We start from the raw sequence: 20,578 nt of genomic DNA, 5'->3' as shown, positions 1-20,578 counted from the left end.
AGAAGTATGTGCTCTAATGAATTTTTCACTCTGTCCCCTAAGTGTTAGTTTTCACCAAAAGTCATGTTCTACTCTTGGTAACAGAGTATGAGAAAAAGCTTCTTTGCTGGAGATGAAGAAAGAAGACCTTGCTAACTTGTTTGTGATCTTTACGAGGCTATAAGCTAGGAGGGGACTAGGATTGGTTCTTTGAACTATGTTAATTCCTGTGCCCAGAGCAAAGTGCCAAGAAAATGGGAGGTGAGAGATGGAGTGATGGATAGATCTATAAACATCATCAATAAAGGGAGGAACTGAACCCCAAGCTCTTAATAACTGCTTTGGAATTAAACATACTTTGTGCAAATTTGGACCCACCACCAGCGATCTCTCCAAAGACTTAACTTGCTTAGCTGTAAAGTTAGGATAGGAATAGTATCATCCTTATAAAACCGTAGGGAAGAATGCCTGGCATATTGTAATCTCCAAATAAATGCCGGTATTATGGAAACCATATTTTGCTCAAAGGTTTTCAGGGACATGGAGGCAAGATGCTCCATCTCATCTTTTTTTTTTTAACTTCTTCCCTTTCCTCTTCTTTCTCATAAGTATTTGGAGAGAAAACTGGCAAGGAATAACAGACTTTATGTTCGTTTTCTGATTTCTTACAGGCTTTTTCTGACCACCTGAACTAGTTACTCAATTTTAGATACATACCTCACTTGCCCAAGGATCTTTCTTCCTTCAGTCAGGTCACACAGGGTATTAACTTTTAAAGGAATATTTGGGTACTCGCTCCTTTGCCCTCATTTAATCATCTCATTATAGTACTTAAAATATACTTTTTTGGATCAGGTGTCAAAGTCCAGTGGAATGTCCTCCAAAGCCCTGTCCTCCATGAGGACCAGCCGACTGTTTCCTGTTCTAACACTGCCTAAGACATCTGGCCGAAAGCTGGCTTGTAGCTAGGTTCTATCCTTAGCTTCCCTTCACTGTATTCTCACACTAGCTGGTTAAGACAGTTAGGAACAAACTGCAATGCATATAAAATAAACATCAGGGTCTTATATGGCTTCCTGCATAGGAATCTAAGAGAGCTGGCAGATCCCCATTTCTTTAAGCATTTACCATATGAGGTAGGGACCAGATGAGTGCTTTACAAATGTGATCATCCTTACAAAACACCCTCTGTGGATGGGATAATCATCTTTATTTTACAGATAAGTATAACAGAGTCTTAAAGAGGTGTAAGTAGCCAGTCCAAGGACACAAAGGAAATAAGAGTCCCTACATCTGTCTGACCTCCAAACCCCATGACTTCCCCCTTATTTCAAGCAGCCTCCCTCTTCCTGATGGGGAATAGAGAGCTTTGGTATTGCTGTGTCTCTTGGTTCTGGTTCTCTTGAAGTTTCCCCATTCTCAAGGGTTGCCAGGATTCCTCCGATTAGGAAAATACGTTGTCTAACAAAGAAAAAGTCATGCTGAGATGACAAGTGATACCTCTCCCAGAGGCAGGTGCATCAGCAAAGCAATTCATGGCCTCTGTATTTAACACCCTCACTGATGCTAGAGCAAGTAATCAAGCTATAAGTAACCTGGGCAGAGGATGCTACCAGGCTCTCTTACTCACATGGCTAGCTTCCTCTAGCAGCCAAAAAGGTATCTATGTCCACACACTCAGGGACAAGAGTCAATAACCTGAAGGTACAGAGAATGTGTTCCAGCATGCAGTCCATGTATTTGGCTAGGTCTCAAGGACTGCAACTACCCAAGTAGAAATCAAAGCCCTGTGAGAAAGCAATGAGCAGTTAGTGCTGGGGACCTGTGCCAACCCAGTGACAATCATCCTTACCTTAGGTTTCCTTGTGTCATCAACACAAACACCCAAATCCACAGTAGTCCCAGGTGAAGACAACTAACCAAATGAGTAAAGAGAGTGGGTACTAAAGATACAAAGGAAGGAAGAATACAGATTCTCCATGGGGAAGGAAGGGGTTGGCTGGGCTCTGCTTCGTGATGGATCTCTCTTGAACTGCAGCAGATAACTCAAGAACTGCCCAACCTACCACCAGTACCATGATAGGAATAATATTTTCAGAGGGTGAACTTCTCATGAACTGTACTCCCCAGATGACTGGGCAAAAATCAGGAATTTCTCTTTTCATTCCCTCCTTTCTATGTTCTTCAGCATCTCTTTCTCAAGTATTTTTCCTATTTCTTTTTTTTCTCAATTAAAGTAACATAGCAGAGCATGTTTCCAACCCTAAGGCCAGAGGAAAAGCTCTTCAACTCAAATTGTGCATGAGGCCTTTGACTTAAAATTTCCTAAGAAGGCATTGTGTATGCTTAGGCAACAATAATAATCCTTTCAAAGCTTCGGCCAAATCCTTGCCTGCCCTTGTATTGTTACTTGAGGACTTTAGAGACACTAGATTGTAGGGAAAGGCAAACATTTCAAAAAGTAGAAAAGATTTATTTTGGGAGACTCCACTCCATATCTGTTGATTGATTTGTAAGCTGTTGAGTTTTGAATTGTAAAGCTCCAATGTTTCATCACCATCTCCACAGGAAAAAGCTGTCTGGTGGTGGTACTTCATCCCCAGGGAACTTATGAGCAAAGGGATTGATGACTTGTACAGATACATCAGCTCTTATTGCAGTGAGGACTGCAGGAAGGTGCTTAGTTTAATAGCTTTCTTGAAAAAGGCAGCATATAAGACACTCAAGATTTAAGAAAGTTGTATGGGCAAGGGGCTGCTTCTCAGTGGCATAGAGTATGCTTAGTATGCATGAGGTCCTGGGTTCAATCCCCCTCCAAACACTCCCCAACAAGCAAAAACAATGGCCATATCAAAAATACAAAGCCTGGGTCACTCTGGCTGAGCACAATGTAGAAAAGGCCAATAGAAACGTACAATGTAGAAGAGCACAATGTAGGTTTTGTTCATTATTTTATACCCAGCACAATGCCTGGCACGAAAGAGGCATTCAATAAATATTTGTTCAGTAGAGATTGAATAAAGAGAAATCGTTTATCTTGAAGTGCATTATAAAATTTTAAATAGTGGGATGTAGAATATTTCATATCCTCTTCACATGAACAAGCACCATTAAGGGCTTATAAAAATATTTACCATTTTGATGTTTAACCATCCTTGCTATCTGAATGCCTTTACCTAAGTGTTTCTTATGAAAACTTAAGTCTTTTTTCCTGTAGATTTTTTCATAGTTGTTTAATTTATAGTTAAAGTCAGTTTCTGTTTTATGATGAATAGAGAGGCTCTGCATCTCTTTTAGTCAACTTTTGCATTGCTGTGACCTAAAGACCTTATAAGAACTAGTTAGAGGAGGAAAAGTTTATTTTGGCTTATGGTTTAGTCCATGGTTGGCTGACTCCATAGCTCTGGGCCTGAGGTGGGGCAGGACATCATGACAAAAGAGTATGGCAGAGGAAAACAGCTCAGAACATGGCACCAAGAAGTGTGTGTGTGCGTGTGTGTGTGTGTGTGTGTTTGTGTGTGTGTGTGTGTAAGCGTGAGCCCTCTCTGCTCACTAGGAACAAAATATAAACCCCAAGGGTATACCCCCAGTGATCTACTTCCAGTGATCTATTTCCTCCAGCTATACCCTACTTGCCTATAGTTACTACACAGTCAATCCATTTAAGTGGCTTAATCCTCTCATTATGTTACAGCTCTCATAATGTAATCACTTCACCTCAGAATATTTTTGCATTGTTTCACACATGAACTTTTGGGAGACACTTCATATCTAAACAAAAACAGCATGTTAAATTTGACTTAAGGAATTTTTCTAATAGAGTTCACCTTTTATTTCTTTATCTAAAAGCTTTGATTCTGTGGGTAACACTCATTTTCAAAGAATCACAGACATTAGAGCTGGAAGGGGTCAGGCAGTTGCACATCTCATGACTCCCTTTGTGATGTCCTTATCCACAGCTCTAGCCTCCTGTCAGGTGAGTAGCCTGAGTCAACAAATGCTGGGTTGACAGAGGAAGCAAACAAAATGCTCACATCCCTTGCATGAGAGGCCACTTGTTTTTCAAGAAACAGATAACTGAGCACTCATTGTGTTACGTGAGAAAAAAAAATGCCTATAAATAATAAAAGCCAGCCAACATGATCAGTTAAGCTGTCCTGAATGAGTGACCAGCATCATCTTTCTCCAAATAAATGTGGCCTTTTCATACCTCTGCTTATCCTCCTTCGGTGGTTCCCCACTGTCTGAGGGAAATACAGTCCAAGCAACTTAATTTAGCACCCTTAGCTCTTTGGAACCTGGTCTCTGCCCATCCTCTGCCATTGGCTTCCATCTCCTGACCTTTTCTCTATGTTCATGTTTTCTCTCCTGCCTAACCTGTCTCCTTCTTTTTTCTTCACCTGCATGATCCTAGTGACACCTTACCCTTCAGCATAGGTATCCCCTATTCCAAGAAGCTGCTTATCAGCCTCAAGCCTTCTCAGACTCCTATGCATACAAGTTACTGTTTTGAAATCTGTCCTTAACCAGTAACTCCTTTAAGACAGGATTTTGTCTTCTTGTTATTTCTGAAGACAAAATACAAGCAGAATGCTGGACATGATGCCCTTTCATTTTCATTTTTTTTTTACTGAATTAAAATATAAAAACACTCTGCTTTAATTTGTTTTTGCAGAAGATTGACTCTTGTCAATGCTCTGTATAGGAACTTTTATTTTGTGATCTAAGGGGTCTCTCAATTATATAGATGTTAAGAAACTAGAAAAGCTTCCTTCTCAGAACTTAACTGAATGGATTTTCCCAAAGCTGATGTTCCTATCTTTAGAATGAAACATACAGGCTCTCAGGTGACCTGTTGGTAAGGTAGATCCAGTCCCTTGATTTTTACCCGACATTTAAGCAATAACTTATTCTAAGCATGCAAAGTAATTTAGTCCTGAGGGAAATGCACATGTGACTTTTACCCTTGTTGATGTCAAAATGCTACTGATCAGACAGCTCTGATCTCTGAGTTCATACATTGATGGTGGGGAAACAACACAGGATCCCACTGGCCCAATAAGTCCCAATGTTTAAGAAGCAGCTTCTTCTTTTGTAGCAGACATATCAGAGAAAGAAAAGGGAAAGAATATATGACAGATCTGGGTTTATCAAGGAAGAAGATATCAGTAGCAGTAACTCTCCATAGGTGCCTGAATATGGCGTCCAAATCTGGACTCAATTTTTGTGGATGCTAGTGAGGCTTGGTGTGCTTTTGCTTTAAGCGCTTAAAAGTTAGTATGGATAGTGCCAAAAAACAGCATATGGAAACTGGGAGCACTGCAGAAGATAAACCAATCTTCAGAGATCATGCTGAAACAGCAACCCTTAAAACAAGTTGTCAAAGGCGAGGGTGCCCGCAAAGCTTTAAAACCTCCATCAACCAAATGAAAATGTGTTTGTTTTAAAAGGCAACACCTTCTGCTCTGGCCATTTTAAGTTGATATAAAAAAAATTTGAAATTGGAAATCGTGTGCTGCTAGTATGTATGGCTTTTGTTAGTGTACAATAAAATGGGCATTCTGAAGAATGCTTTTAAAGAGGAGACTCTGACCTTTAAGAAGTTTTTCTGAACTCTTTTTATTTTTTCCAAATAGGGATTCTCAGGCTTCTTTTATGATTCTTGCTGGTTGTAAGAACCATCCTAGGTCTGAGCAAAGAGACTGAGATGGGGTGGGGAAGAGGGCAGAAACCAAGCACCGTTCCTGGAATTAGGGGCTTTTCGTCCCTCCTCACTGTTTATCTATTCTGTACCACTCAGCTGTTCTCTGTTGCACAGAAATAAAAGTTTAGTTTAAAAAGTATGTTAGAACAAAGCTGCAGAAATTGCCTGGAATTTCCTTCATTTTCAGCCATCTGGCTCTCATTGCTTACTCTGCTCCCCTCCTCCACATACATTTACCAAATCTTTTCAACACACGCTGGCCAAGCTATCAAATGCTTATAATTAATAACAGCCATGCACTTTTTTTTAAAGGTAGTGCTTTCTGGTTTTCCTTGGGCTGCTCATGTCACTGCTGTTATAAACCAGGGAGATAGTTAGCGAGTGTAATTAATATAAGTTAGTCGAATAAAAACAACATCAAATTTAAGTCTTAAAAGTCTACAAAAATCATGCTTTCTTTTAAACTAGAAGCATTTCACACACACACACACAAAAAAAAAAAACAGAATGAAAGAAAAGGAGAAGACAATGATTGCTTGATTGATGATTATAATGATATTAATGATTATAGTGACTGCTATAATCCTATTTTAAAGATGAGGAAAGTGAGGATCCAAAAAGGTATATATGACCTCTCAAAGGTTAGAAAGCTAAAAGTAACAGAGCAGGACTTGATCCTGGGTCTAAATGTATGTTCTAGTCTTTGTATTTTGAGAATCCCAGGGATGTGAAAAATCTTTAGTGAACAGTATTAAGTTAAAAAAAAAATCAGGTTGCTGGACAATACATGCAATGAGATCTCATTTATAAAAGCCTCATTGATACAGGTATAAAACCTTATGTAATTGTAGATGCTCATGTATGTATTCATAGAAAACCCCCTAAAGTACACGCACCAAGCCATTAACAGTGGTTACCTCTGAAGAGGAAAGAACTAGAACCTAAAGTATGGAGGTAAAAGAGGAGCATAAACCTTGGTTTTTTGATTAATCCTGCTCTGCTTGAGTTTTAACCAATCAGCCTCTTTATGTGTTACCTGTATAATTAATAATTAGAATACTTAGATAACTTTTTGATTAGGAACAGGAGGTGACTTCTTTCCCAATGATGGGTCTTAATTTGTTTGGGGGTATTTCTTCCCTGAGCCTGTCTAAGGCACCACTGAAAGGCTGGCAAGGTAGTGTGGCTTCTGGACACAAAGTCCTCAGACAGTGGTAAAGGTGCACAGATGATTTTTTTGCCTCCTTGTATTGATAACTCCTTGCTATCAACTTTAAAGGAAAATTCTCATTGGTGATTCACAGGCAAAAGTGGTCCTAATTTCTTATGGCCAATGTTAGGCAAGGTCGTGAAGAGATTACCATCTACCCTTCACCCAGGACCTTCCATCCTTCTTGACAATTACACTCCTCTCTGGGTAGTGCTAGCAATTTCCTCAACCTTTAGTGCTCTCCCTTCCGTTGCCTTTATATGCTTGCTTTGGGGATACTTTGCTGTACATGGCTGATAACATAAAAGCTTATAATTCTAAGACAATTTATATTTTGGTATTTCAATATTTGATATTTATATATTTGGTATTTAAAGGCATAAAGGAAAGGAGTCCAAAAATGGTATTTTCAGCATCAAGTGGAAGAGGGAGAAAAGGGGATGAAGAGGGGAGCACTGAGGTCTTCCAGCTACTGATAATAACAGGACCTAAACACTGCAACTTACAAATACGGCCCTACTCCTTCCTATACACTTAATAAATAAATACTTAATAAACACCTGCTATATGTCAATTCCCAGATGCTTGGGATAGAGAAAGGAGGAACAAGGCATAAAACTGATACCAAAGACTTTCAAATCTAGTCTTCTTCAACAGAAAATCACTACTTAAAAAATTACCCTAAAAATGTAAGCCTTACTCACGGGCACATACATGCCCACATCTATACATACTCACAGACTGGAAAAAGTAGAACCCCTTCAGCTTGAGAACACATCCTTCCTGCTTTGAATAACCAGATAGGACGATGTCATTGTCTAAACCTGGTGAAAGTCAGACATGTGCTTCTGATACAAGCTTTGACCACACAGAGCAAGTCAGGAGAAGTCAAGTTTAATTTTAGAAATACAGCTCCAAAAGTCAGATCTCACTCTTCAGAGTCCTTAATACACTCCTTAGGATCAGATAACTCTGGCCATATGCAAGAGGTAAAATGGCTTCTTCACTAGTGCTCAGCAGGACTAATAACTGCCCAGGAAGGGTCTTATCTTAACCTAGCACCACTTCAGAGGCAAAAGTCAAGACCTGCAACATTTCTAAATGTCCCAAAGAAAATGCTATTCTTTCTTTTAAAAACACATGGATATCAGCACAGACCAAGAACCTAAAAGATCACATACATAAAGTTAGGACTCATTAGAAGACACACCAACATGCAGAGGAAACACTGAACCATGTGGAACAAGAATTGTGAATCAAAGATCTAAATCACTCCCCACTGGATGGAAGGTGCATGGAATAAATGGTGCGCTATTAGGCCTCTATCAAACACATTTCCCTTTCTGCATATATCTTGCACCAAGGAGAGTAGAAAGACAGATTTTTTTTCCCCTGATATTAGACTAAAATATTCCACAGGAGAGGTGCCTATATATTTCTCACTTTTAAGATGAAAATCAACTTTGGCTCTCAGGTGGGAAATGAAGGGAATGAGTCCTGTCTGATTGCTCTACTTTGCCCACCTTAAAGTTTTAATTAGCATCATTCTACAGATACTTGCCTGTGTACAGAAACCCAAGAAATCTGTGGCCATTGAGAGGTCTTACCATAGCTGGGTGATGGGAAATCAAAGATTACTTAGAACAAACATAATCCTGCTAACCTAACAATTGTCCTTGAGTCAATAAAAAGGTCACAGAGTGAATTAGACTTATCAATCACAGTTAGTACTTTGAGGATGGGAAATAACACCTTCTGTTATATTCCTTTTATTGAACAAGGAAGGAGCAGGTGAGTGGTCACAAACCCCAGGAGTTTTCAACTAGTCTTAGCACCAACTCCTTGGCAACGTCTCAGCTCATCACAGCATTTGGATGTTACCACAGCACTGGAATGAGGTTAGAAAAGACCCTTCTTGTTTTTTAAGTGATGATAAATAAGAACAGAAATGATAGCCATTATCAGCACAATGAAGCAGGAGTCGCGATCTGATGCTTCTGCTTACAGAAATTTGAAGAATCATGGGATCCTTGAGCAGGACATGGTGACCTCAGATCATCTTTACAACATAAATGTGGAAAGAGAGAGTGCCACACAGCTAGTTGGTGACAGAAGAAGGTGATAAGCCAGGCCTCCTGACCTCCTAGCCAACGGCCTTGCAGGCTGTCCATGCTGGATCTACTCCACTGTACTCAAATATAAGTCTGCACCCTTCGCTCAAGCACTTGAATCTTGGGCTCACTGAACTAGGAGCTATTAGGTTAGGAGAGATTTGGGACCACATGAGGGAGGTGATAGAAAAGGAGATTACTTAGGATTCCATGTACTGGATCTGAGCTTTGCTTGGTCCAGCCCTGGCTCTGTTTCACTGGCTGCTGTTCTTATGGTGGGGAAGGGGATCCTGCTCAAAGAAGTGGCTGTTTTCTGGTTGCCATGGACAGTGTGGCATGAGTGGCTCTCTCCACTTTTGTATGAAGGGGAAAGCCCAGGACCACCATTCTGATGAAAAATCGAACAATTCTGATGATGCGCAGAAGTGTCACTATGGGAGTGTGTCCTCATATGATTGATAAAGGCCTGTGATCTGTCTCTTTGAAGTCACAAAGAAAGGCCTCGAGCTGGATGAGAAATAAGACAAGAAGCACATAGGCTTAACCAGCAAACTGTTGTTAATGCCTGAAAGCAAATTCTGCTTCTCGTGATATACCTTGCAGAAGGAGGAGAAACGTCACTCAGAAATAGCATTCCTTTCATATCTAGGCTATGAGCTCATCCAGGCACATTCTTCATTCCATCAGCAGATTTGAAAGTCTGGCTTTGGTTCTTTAAATGTCTCCAAAGCAGAATCATAGAGGATAGTTGCTCAAAAAGAAGTATCTAAAAGGCAAATTTCTCCAGACACCATAAAATTGTGTGGACTGAAGCAGTGATTGGATTGATTAACTAAGACTCAAAGTTGGGCAATAATGAGACCCAGGCAGGGCCAAACAATGAAATGCTCTAATTGATTTTACGCATGTGGAATGAACACACATACCCCAAAGCGTGCTATAATGAATCTGCATGCTGTGTGCCTACAGATTTCACAGTGGGTCAATTATACCACCCAGATGCTTCAGTTCCTTAGACCCTATAAGTCACAAGTCAATTCATTACTATGGTAAAAGGGCTTGGGACACAGGCTAAAAGGTGACAGAGTCTATGAAGTCTGTGGTCAGTTCACTTTGCCTTTAGGGGAAAGCAACAATGTGGCACGTGCACATACCAGCCATGCCATAAGGCTCACTTCAGTGCATGAAGCCTTCTGGACTCTGTGCATGACCATTGATTGGGCTGGAATTCCAAAGCCCTGGTTTCAATTAAATTTAAGTGGATTTGACTGAAAGTTTGAACTGATGCTAATTGGTTTTCAAAACATTGGGTAACAATAAGTGTTCTGGTCTTGCCCATGGAAAGATGCACCCAGTTCTGCACACACTCCTGGCTGGCAGGGCCGGCAACTTGTCCCTTACCTTGCTGGGCAAGGACCCAAATTGCAGGATTTCAGGAGCTGTGGGGGCCGGCGGCTGGTCACACACAGGTTCTCATCAGCAAGCTCCCGAGTCTGTTTGTTCAGGCAGCTCACTACAGCCTCCTGGACACCTGTGTACAGATCACACTGTCAGGCCATAGTGCAGAGGGTGTGTGTGTGGGAGTGATGAAATGTAGACAAGGCAAGCTGGTGGGAGGTCTCTGTGATCAGTAGGACTCTCCCTACATGTGAGAGGCAACAGTTAAAAGCCCAGGCCTGCCAATCTTGTCAACCCTTACTCTGTCCAGGGTTGAGAATGTAGCTGAGTGGTAGAGCATTTGCCTAGCATGCACAAGGCTCCAGGTTCAATCTCCTGCAAAACACACCCATGAGTGCATGCACACGCACACATATAAACCCCATACATGTGAGCGCGCGTACACACACACACACACACACACACACACACACACACACACATAGGTTGATCTGAAAGGAGGAACTCGTGCTTGTGGCCACTATAAGCATGCCCCTTGAGAAGGGCAATTCTTCCCAAAGACAGGCTGCTACCAACACTGTTGAAGTGCTTAAAAATATGCCACCAATCTATGCAACCACCATGCCGAAATGTCATCATTTCATGCAGAAAGAGCACAGGGTAAAAGAAACCAAATCTAACAAAAAACTGCAAAGCTCTTCACACATTCAATCAACAGGAGATTGTTGTATTGGAAGGGAGGCCAAAGGCCACAGCTTAATATCTAACTTTCTATAAACTGATGTGCTCTTAGGGTCTTGTATCCAGGATGTCAGCCTCTACTGGTTTTCTTTTGATTCTGGCTCATTTCTGAAGGGAACTAGGCAACTTTGGAAGCTAGAACAAGAAGAATAAGAAGCATAATAATGACAGGCATGGTAAACAATCTTTCCATTCATACCTGCACACCTGAATTGGCAATAGTAAAACAGGACTTTGAGTAATGATTAGTACAAGTCTTTCAAGGTGTTCTGCCAGATCCCTTATGGAGACTTTCATAAAGCATGGAAACACATTCATGGATTGATGGAATACTTCATTCTGCTACCTGCAGTCATAATAACAATAGTTAACATCTACAGAGTGCCTGTTACTAGGCAGGTACCACAGCTGAGGGCTTGACACACAACTCTTTCAACAATTCTGCAAGATAGGTATTATTTTTATGCCCACTTTACAGAAATGGAAACTGAGGTTTAGAAGGGTAAAAAGACACGTCTAATGTTATACAGTTGCTAAATGTTGAAGTGGAGGTTGATTGCGCCCTTAGCATTGCCTGAGAGCATTATCATTTAAAAATACTAAGAGGCTGTCATATCTGTTTCCCTAGAGATCTTCAGAAATAACCTAGACATGTGTCTGGAATCATTTCAGCAGAGTTCAGTTTAAGAGACAAGACATTCTTGCTAATTTGCTATCATCCATACACAGTTATATATATATAAAGATACCTACATCTAAAGATTATCTATCTATAATTAGATATTTATATATATGGTTATAACATAGTCTCACTATCCATGTAGTTATTTATGTACATACTTGATCTCTTTTTATCTTCTGCATTTCTTCATCCAATGGTGGCAAACATAACACAAACTGTCCCAATGCTTGTTAGCTCTATCACTGTCCTTCCCCTTTCACGCCCTAGGTTTCTCCGAGCCAATCTCATCCCATCAACAGGATAATGCTTCCTAAATTGATGTTAAATTGATCTAGGTTGCTCAGCAACACCATCTTTTAAAAATTGGCATTTTAAAGCCAGGATCCAAATCAACTTACTTTTTTTTTTTCTAAGTCTGATAAATCAAACATGTTTTTGGTCTCAATCATAGGATTTTTCTGTGGCCACGATGGGATCTTTGCATTTTCTTTCTTCTATGTTTTTATCACTTCAAAATTTAATTGGATCCTTGTTTGATGCCTACCATCCACCACAAAAAAATTTAATTTGCCTATGTGATGGCCCTTTCAAGGTAGAGAATTTGAGATTCGCACTAGATATTCAAATTACTCCACCATATTCTGTAATGCTGACAGTATGATGATTTCTATGAGTGAACCATTTGGAATTCATGGTATGATGATGCAGCAAAACAGCTCCCAAGAAACTGTTGATATCATCACTTATTTCCCACTGGATCCTTTTGGCATCAAGGTCAGGATGATCAGCCACTGAATATAGCTGACTATTCCATATAGAATCTAGAGCTGTGGTTATGCTAAAAATGAAGTTTTCTATTCATTTGCTTACTTGGTAGTGTTTAAGAAATTTGAAATGCTGCTCTAAAATAAGATATAGTTTGACTTTATTCAGCCATGGCAGGAAGGGACCACGGGGCTTGACACATACCTGCTATTGGAATGAAGTGTGTGAGGGATGGGCTGTTTCCATCCACTTGATGGACTCTTTAGCTATAGAATTTAGGTTCTTCTAAGACTGCAAGGGATGGGGGTAAGAGCTAAGTTTCCAAAAGGGCATCAGTAATCTCCTCTCTTTGCTATGTAAAACACAAACCTACATTATTGCCAACCATTAATCATAGTTACAGATAAAGATCACCATGGGGTGGCTAAGTGCTGAGATTAGGAAGCATTCCAGAGTTACTAAATTCTAATCCAAGGTATTATAAAACAATGTACTAGGCCCCTGCAACACTGTGCTTTAAATCTCTTGCCACAGGCCAGCTGTCTCTGCATTCTTAGGTGGGGCCTGAGGTGTGGGGAAACCCACAACAGAAGTTCTGTCATAATTAAGGAGTATCTGGGACCAGTTTTTTTTTGTTTTAAAATCAATACATAGTAAATTTTTGTAGGATGAAAAAATATGATGGGTAAAGAGCAGGGTATTCTAAGCAAGTAGACTGTTAAGGCAAATGGGAACTTTGAGGGCAGGAGCCTGGAGTAAAGGAGCTGCCCTGGAAAGAGGAGCTCACCTTTGGGTTCACCCATACCTGGCATAGGAGAGACAGGCAAGGATGGGAGAGGTTAGCTCAGTAAGTTTGTGTTCTTTCCAGAAGGGTTAACATATGCCTTGAAATGGAAACTTTTAACTGAACAGAGAACCCATGTGTAAGTACAGTTCCTTACAACTCTGGGCTTTCCTTTCTTTCTTCCTTTCTCTCCTTTTCTTCCACTTTTTTTTATTGGTGCATTATAGTTGTACATGATGGTGGGATTTGTTGTTACATATTTGTACATGCACACAACATGGGTTTTCCTTTCTTGACAAGCCAAAGGAAAGAGGAGCCACAGGTACAAGTTTTCACCTTCCATTTTTACTAAGGTCAGTTTCAAGTTTTCCCCCAGATAGATTTAAATTTGAGTTTCAGCATCTAGGAGTTCAACTCAGCTGCTCAGGTTCAAAACTGCTGTCCTTGACCACACCTATCAATTCACTTGTGGGAAATTAAAATAGAAAAAAGAGATAATAGTAGGACAAAGGAACAGATCTGAGCAGGTTAGGCTCACTTTCAGTTTTCCAGAAAATGGGATTTTCTGTGTTTATATCTCCAGAACTGCATAATTGTTACATGATATTTGATATTTGATGACAGCTTAGCAAACACATTACTAACTAGTTCCTTCCGGTTACTACTTCTTCTAGGTGAAAGGTGACTTTTGTGTCTAGCCAATTTCATCTCTTTGAGATTTCAGAAACAATACGATTAGCCTGACTGGCTGTACAACCCAAAAGTGATTTAATATCTATTTGTTAATCCTGTACAGGGTCGGTTTCAGCAAGAATGATTTAAGAATATATTTAATCTTGTGGGTTATACTTTGGTGAAAGATCAAAATTGACAATACAATAAAAACTTACTGCTAAACAATGGCTTGAAAATACATGACCCATATATTGAACTAATTTGTTAGTGCATATGGGCATTGTATAAGACCATTTAACCCAATTACATTTTCACCACTTTGGAATTTTCAACTCTTAACATTTCAGGTATAAATATATTACCTTGGCACAGTGTTGTAACTGTAGGTAAGTGTGATCAATTGATGACAATTAAAGACCTAAGGAATTTTAGTAACTTTACCCTTCCTTAGATGTAAAGGATGTATAATTTTTGTTATACAAAGACACTCAGATCCTACAGGTAGAGATCAATTGTGTATCCAACATTTGAATCTTATTTCTAAATCAAATTCTTCTGAAAACACTTAAAATTAATACATTCCACTCTGGACTTTCCGTTTTAAACCCCTGGTTGGTCAGTAGAATGGATTGACTCTTAAAGATAAAGGCATCCGGTTATTTATATATTCCATTACTGCATCTATTTTTTCCACCTGCTCATAAAGTTCCAGGCTTGACTTGTAACCGAGAGCCATAACGGAGAGACCATAAATACTTTTTTTTTTTCAAAGCACATTTGTTTTTGACTAGAAATAATGATCATTCAATTCAGGTGATCTTGGAAATTGGGGCTAAAAACACAACCATCTGAACTCTGAGTCATTGCTCAGAGTAGAAAGGAACAACTGCAGCCATTCCTTTGGGCCAGGGCCACAGCTCTTCCCCCTGACTCTCAGCTCTGCTGGGGCTCACAGATCACCAAAGCTTATAAAACACACTACTCTCTCATTAGGCATAGAAGAAAAAATGTCCTGAAAATGAGTGGAAGGATGGCACGTGAAAACAGTTAGATCAGCTGAGTTCCGAGAAACTGTCTCCCAGAATTTTTTGGAAGAATTTAGGTTTTAAGATACCAGGGATTTCCATTAAATCACTCTATAATTCCAGGGTTGGAAACTGGAAGATCAGAAACAAACAAGAACTTCAGGGTCAGAACTACTAAAAGTTTAAAAAGACCTGCTGGATTAAATGGATTCTTTGCTGGTACTTATTCCATTATTCATTCCTTTAGAAGAGTTTCTCAAATGTCATGGTTTAGAAAACAGTTTTGGGAAATAATTTGCATACTTTATTTCACCAGCAAAGGAAGAAATTTGCTGGGAATGTGGAATCTCAACATGTCCAAAGGGGTTACCGATGACCAGCAAGAGGGATGTGACAGGACATCAGTGGCACTTCCTAACCTATCAAAATCTCTCTTGGGAGTAGGTGCAAGACAGTGAGTGATAATATGAATTTAAGGCAGTTTCAACAGTGGTGAGAAAGATCATGATCTTAAAGAATTGATTTTCTGTCACAATCCTGTTTATAACATCTGAAACAAAAAATTACTGAAGACATAAGCTAATCAGTTTGGTTTAATATTTACAATGTATTGTAATATTATAATGTATACATATATTGAAACATCTAGGTACCCATAAATGAGTGGTTAATTAAGTAATTTAAAAAAATCACTATGTAAGCTACTTGTATGTCACCATAGAGTATACTCAAGAGAACCAGATGAATGTACCTGGAAATGTTGGCCATTAGTTGAATAATATTTATAATAAGAAAGCTTTAGGAATTCTCTACGTGCTTGAAGTGTGGTGCATGTAAAGATTGTAGACAGAGAGCAGCAGCTTTGGCCTAGTCCCAGCTCTGTCACTCACTAGCTGTGAGGTCTTGAACAAGTCACTTCGCTCTTTTGCATATCATTGCACAATGGAGTAGGGTTTGGCTTTGATCATTAAAATCTTTTCCAGCTCCAGGTATGCACTGTGCTGGATAATCTTTATACTGCCTTTCCCTTTCTTTGGAAAACCAGCTGAGTAAATTGTAAGGACCCTAACCTGTTCTTGAGAACAGCAGAGTGTGGTGGTGTACTTTGGGTATTAATTCACACACACCACACACACACACACACACACACACACACACACATACACGGAAGCAAGAGCTCACATAAACAAGTCAATATTGAGTACAAAACATCAGAATGACAACTGAAAGCAAAGGTGTTAGTTGTTGGCCACTCACAGCTGACAGCCTGGGGCCACTCAGCAGACACAGAAATCAAATCTATTCATTCGATTTACACTTGCTTTACCTTTAGAATGGCCGCCTCCCTTTCTGCCCCTGCTAATCATTCTTGATATAGAGGCAATCACATGACACAGTTGCATGCAGGGAAAGAAGAGACAGAAAAAAAGATGGGGGTGTCTGAGCCAGGGGCTCTCTCCTTACCTCCTCCACATGACTCAGAGCACTTGGTGAACCCTTCATACTCCCAGTCATACAGCTCATCCAGTTCCTGCAGGCCACCCAAGAGCCCATCTGTGGAGTCCGGGTTAAACTCAGGAATTTCCCCATTGCAAGGTCCTGCATAACAGGCACGCTGGGATGCTGGCTTGGGCCCTTCGCACTCATCCACCGGCAGGTCAGCCACGGACTGAGAGAAAGACAGGAGCACTTGGCACTTGACTACTCGCACCTGGGTCCCCATACCACAAGTGACTGTGCAGGCCGACCAGGCCTCTGGGATGAACCTGCAGTCGGCAAGCAAACAAGGGGACAGGATAAGAAGCGCAAGGCAGTAGAGAGCTGGGGTTGTGAGGGGATGCATGGCACCTGCTTCTGCTGCCCAGAGCTGGCTCAGGATGTGCCCAGAGCTCCTCCACCCTGTCCTGTGATGGGAGCTTCAGTTTAGTTCATGAGCTCACTGGCTACTGATTCTGGATTGCTTGCTTCATGTCATGTGAACTCCCAGCTGCAAGACATTCCTGCCACAGACCACCTGCTTACTCAGGGCTCTGCACCCACAGTGGTAGCTCTTCAGAGCAGGGAATTGGTGATTCCTTTCTTCGCTCTAAATCCCAACACTTGTGCCTCTTGCATGATACTGGCTATTCTTAAAGCAGACTAACACTGATACTAAAAACTATTACAGAATAAGCTCTGGGAGATATTTAAGGAAGATTTATTTTTTTAAGCCTGGATCTCATATTCTGTAACTTTCTTTGCTTTTTACTCAATGTGCTTCTTAAGATTTATTTATATTTATAAAAAAGAGGTTTTTTTTTTTTTGTAAGTTTCCAAGAATGGTGCAGGTTTCTTCCTCACACATTCTTTGAATTAGTCTGAACTCCAATTCTTTTTATATCATAGTGAAAAGCCATGCTACAAATTTAAATCCACAGGCATGTGTCAGTAAATGAGAGGTTCTGCATTCATATCAGTTTGTTCAACGTCTTCCTCCCTCCACCCTGAAAGAAGCTACACCAGGAAGAATTTGGTTTTTCTCTGAGTTCTACAGAATGTAGGAAAATATCCAAATTAAAAAAAAAAGTTTTTCCTCCCCATTAATCAACCATGGCCATAACTGTAATGACCTTGAGAGGGGCCTATGGGGGAAAAAACCCAGAGGGAATCACTAACTTTTCCAAAAAGTTAGTAAAATAATCTGAGGAAAAAAACTATGGAATTTTTTTTCCCTCATGATTCTAATGCTTTTGCACAGGGAGTCATGCTGGGAAGGCATGCAAACCTGGCTTCTTAACCTTGACTTTGGCCAAAAAGAAAAGACTGATAACACAGTTACGGCATTAAATCCTAACAAGTGCAAATGGTTTATATCTAGTTCAGGAAAACTGAACTTCTAACAGCAAACCCGTGCAAATTTTCATACTGGAAAGAATATAACAAAGATGTTTGCTGGCCTAAGCCTGGGCTTTATGTGCAACAGAGGTGGTCTGGCTGGGAGAGCCAGCCTTTCCTAAAGCATACATGCTGCCCTGAAGCCCAGCAAGAGACCTTTCAGGAAGGACTTGACCCCAGCTACCTTTGAAGAGGAATACACTAGGAGAGAACAAAGATTATCATGGCCTGTCAGAAGGGTGGGTGAGGATGGGATGGCCACCCAGAACTGTTCCTAAGAAATTGTCATCACAATTTCACCTCCCCCCTCTGTTTTTGACTTCTTTATCTTCTGGTATGTAGAGATCTTGGGGCAGGGAAATAGTACCCTAAAAGACTAAAAAGTCTTTTCTCCTTAGGTAATGCTACCTGTAGGAGCTTGTTGGAAATATAAAATCAAAATCTGAAAACCATTTTAAATCTTTTATTTGCAGGGGTTGGGGTTGTGCTCAGTGTAGAGTGCATGTGTGAGGCTCTGGGTTCAATCCTCAGCACCACATAAAAATAAATAAAATAAAGGTATCGTGTCTATCTGCCAAAAGCAACAACAACAACAACAAAAATCTCTTATTGCACATTCATTCTGAATATGCCTGATTCCTGGAACAAGAGATACACAAATACATGAGCACTGATTTTATAACACTGGTGTAGACATGAAGGTTCACATTTAGCTATTCCATACATAAGACAAATGACTTGCCTGACAACTTTAATGACAGTGTAACGAATAGTGCTTCTTTAATAATGTAGTACCAACTTTTGTTTTTATATAGAAAACAATTGCACCTTATTAATTTTTCCAACAATAAAAAATATTGTTTTATCACTTGTAATAGCCCTCCTCAATGACCAACAGAACAAGGGTCAGCAGACCTTTCCTGTAAAGAGCCATACAAAAAATAACTTTGATTATTTTGGCCATGCAGTTTCCATTGCAAGGACTGTTGCATGAAAGAATCACACAAGTGAGCAGGGGTTAACTTCCAATAAAGCTTTACTTATCAGACTGGGGCAGGCACGAGGGATGATGGAAGGGTCTGGATCCAGTCTGTGGGTTGTAGTTTCCCTGCTACAGAATAAAACGTTTGGTAGGGATGCCACACACATTGAGATTCATAGGTAATCCCCAAACTTGTGTTAGGTCTTAGGGTTCTTCTCTTTTTACATATATATATATGTTTATAAAATTATAAGTAATTAACTTTATATGTTTGTGCTTTATGTTCCAAAGCAAGTCCCAGATGAAATCTAGAACCTAGATGAAATCTAAAATGCAAATTGATGTGCAAACTGCACCCTCAGCTCCCCTTGTCTACAATATGAATGATTTTGCATTTGCTCTCTTTCCAGAACCAGGATGATACACTAAAAGCACACAAAGTAGAAAAAAAACCTGCTACTGAAGTCTCATGCACTTATTATAGTAGATGAAATGTTAATTTTAAAGCAATACATTTAAGACATATATCTTATATATTTCACATGTACATACATATGTGTGTGTATATAAAATGTATACATGCCTGTATGTGTATCTATGTGTGTGTGTGCAGTTTGACTTTGTGGACATTTAGGGTTAATAGCAAAAAAACAATAAACATCTGCTTTATGTTTCCCAAATGAGAGTCTTATCAAATGTAAAACAGCTTCACTGGCATTTTGCCCAACCCATTATCTGTAGGTCTTTGTCAGGTTCACACCAATTAAACACAATTTGGTTTTTAAGTGGTGCTGTCTTTTGGCAGTCATCTTAATTTCTCTAGTGCGTACACTGTATGATATAATATATTCTCTCTTGTTGAAGGCAGGAGATTATATTTCAAAAGAAAAATATCTGATAGTGCAAATGGCTAAATGAATAATAACTGCTTTTCTTATAAAGCTTTCCCCCATGTCCCTAGGTCTCCCAACTCTCTATTTACTATCTTGAGTTTTCTGCCCACAAGTGGGAGGGAGCAAGGTCAGTGAGAGGGCAGGCAAGTTAGAAGGCTTAAATGTAACTTTCAGAAGTCTCATCTTGAATAGCACTTGCTGGGCTAGAACCTTTAATGTGGATCATATAAAACGGAATGCAATCATTTTTGTTTTGTTTTCTTAAATCAGTATATTAATCATTTTGATGTAAAAATATACAATAAGAAGACTCTTATTACTGAAGTTCAATTTGGGTAATTTAAAAGTTCTTTCTGCTAGCAGTTTTACTGCCAGATGAATAAAAACTGGTCAAATGAGTTCTTTAAAAAATGGGTAGAAGCATTAGAAGGGATGATATTATTTTGACATTTAGTTTTCCCATCTCTAGGAAGTTAACAAAAAAAGACACACCTGGCAAATGAATAATCTATGTTTTGATCTGGTCATCTATATGCAAGCTTAATTATTCATTCCATAAACAAAAAGCTTATGATTTACTCAGTCATTACCATAGTCCCATTTATGAAACAGAAAACAGTATTACTTAGTCATTACCATAGTCCCATTTATGAAACAGAAAACAGTAACAATCAAATTCACTTATAAAATTCCTAAGTGGTTTATTAGTAGCTATTATTGAGTCAGAAGCATTCAATAAAATGATAAAAACCAAT

General features: G+C 39.6%; 1 protein-coding gene across 1 annotated transcript in view; it reads right to left on the bottom strand.

Annotated features, from left to right (window-relative positions):
* Nucleotides 1-20,578, bottom strand: part of Adamtsl1 (ADAMTS like 1) — a 369,220-nt gene that overhangs the window by 146,901 nt on the left and 201,741 nt on the right. Inside the window, exons 14-15 of the mRNA XM_027950603.3 lie at nt 16,539-16,840; nt 10,406-10,535 (exon numbers count right to left, since the gene is read on the bottom strand). Of these exons, the coding sequence (XP_027806404.2) occupies nt 10,406-10,535; nt 16,539-16,840 (432 nt within the window). The remainder of the gene's footprint in view (nt 1-10,405; nt 10,536-16,538; nt 16,841-20,578) is intronic.

The sequence above is a fragment of the Marmota flaviventris genome, chromosome 13 (assembly GCF_047511675.1).
Source record: "Marmota flaviventris isolate mMarFla1 chromosome 13, mMarFla1.hap1, whole genome shotgun sequence".
In the NCBI taxonomy this organism is placed as follows: Eukaryota; Metazoa; Chordata; class Mammalia; order Rodentia; family Sciuridae; genus Marmota; species Marmota flaviventris.
The sequence above is the reverse complement of the archived record's forward strand: the minus strand, read 5'-3'. Positions and strand labels throughout refer to the sequence as shown.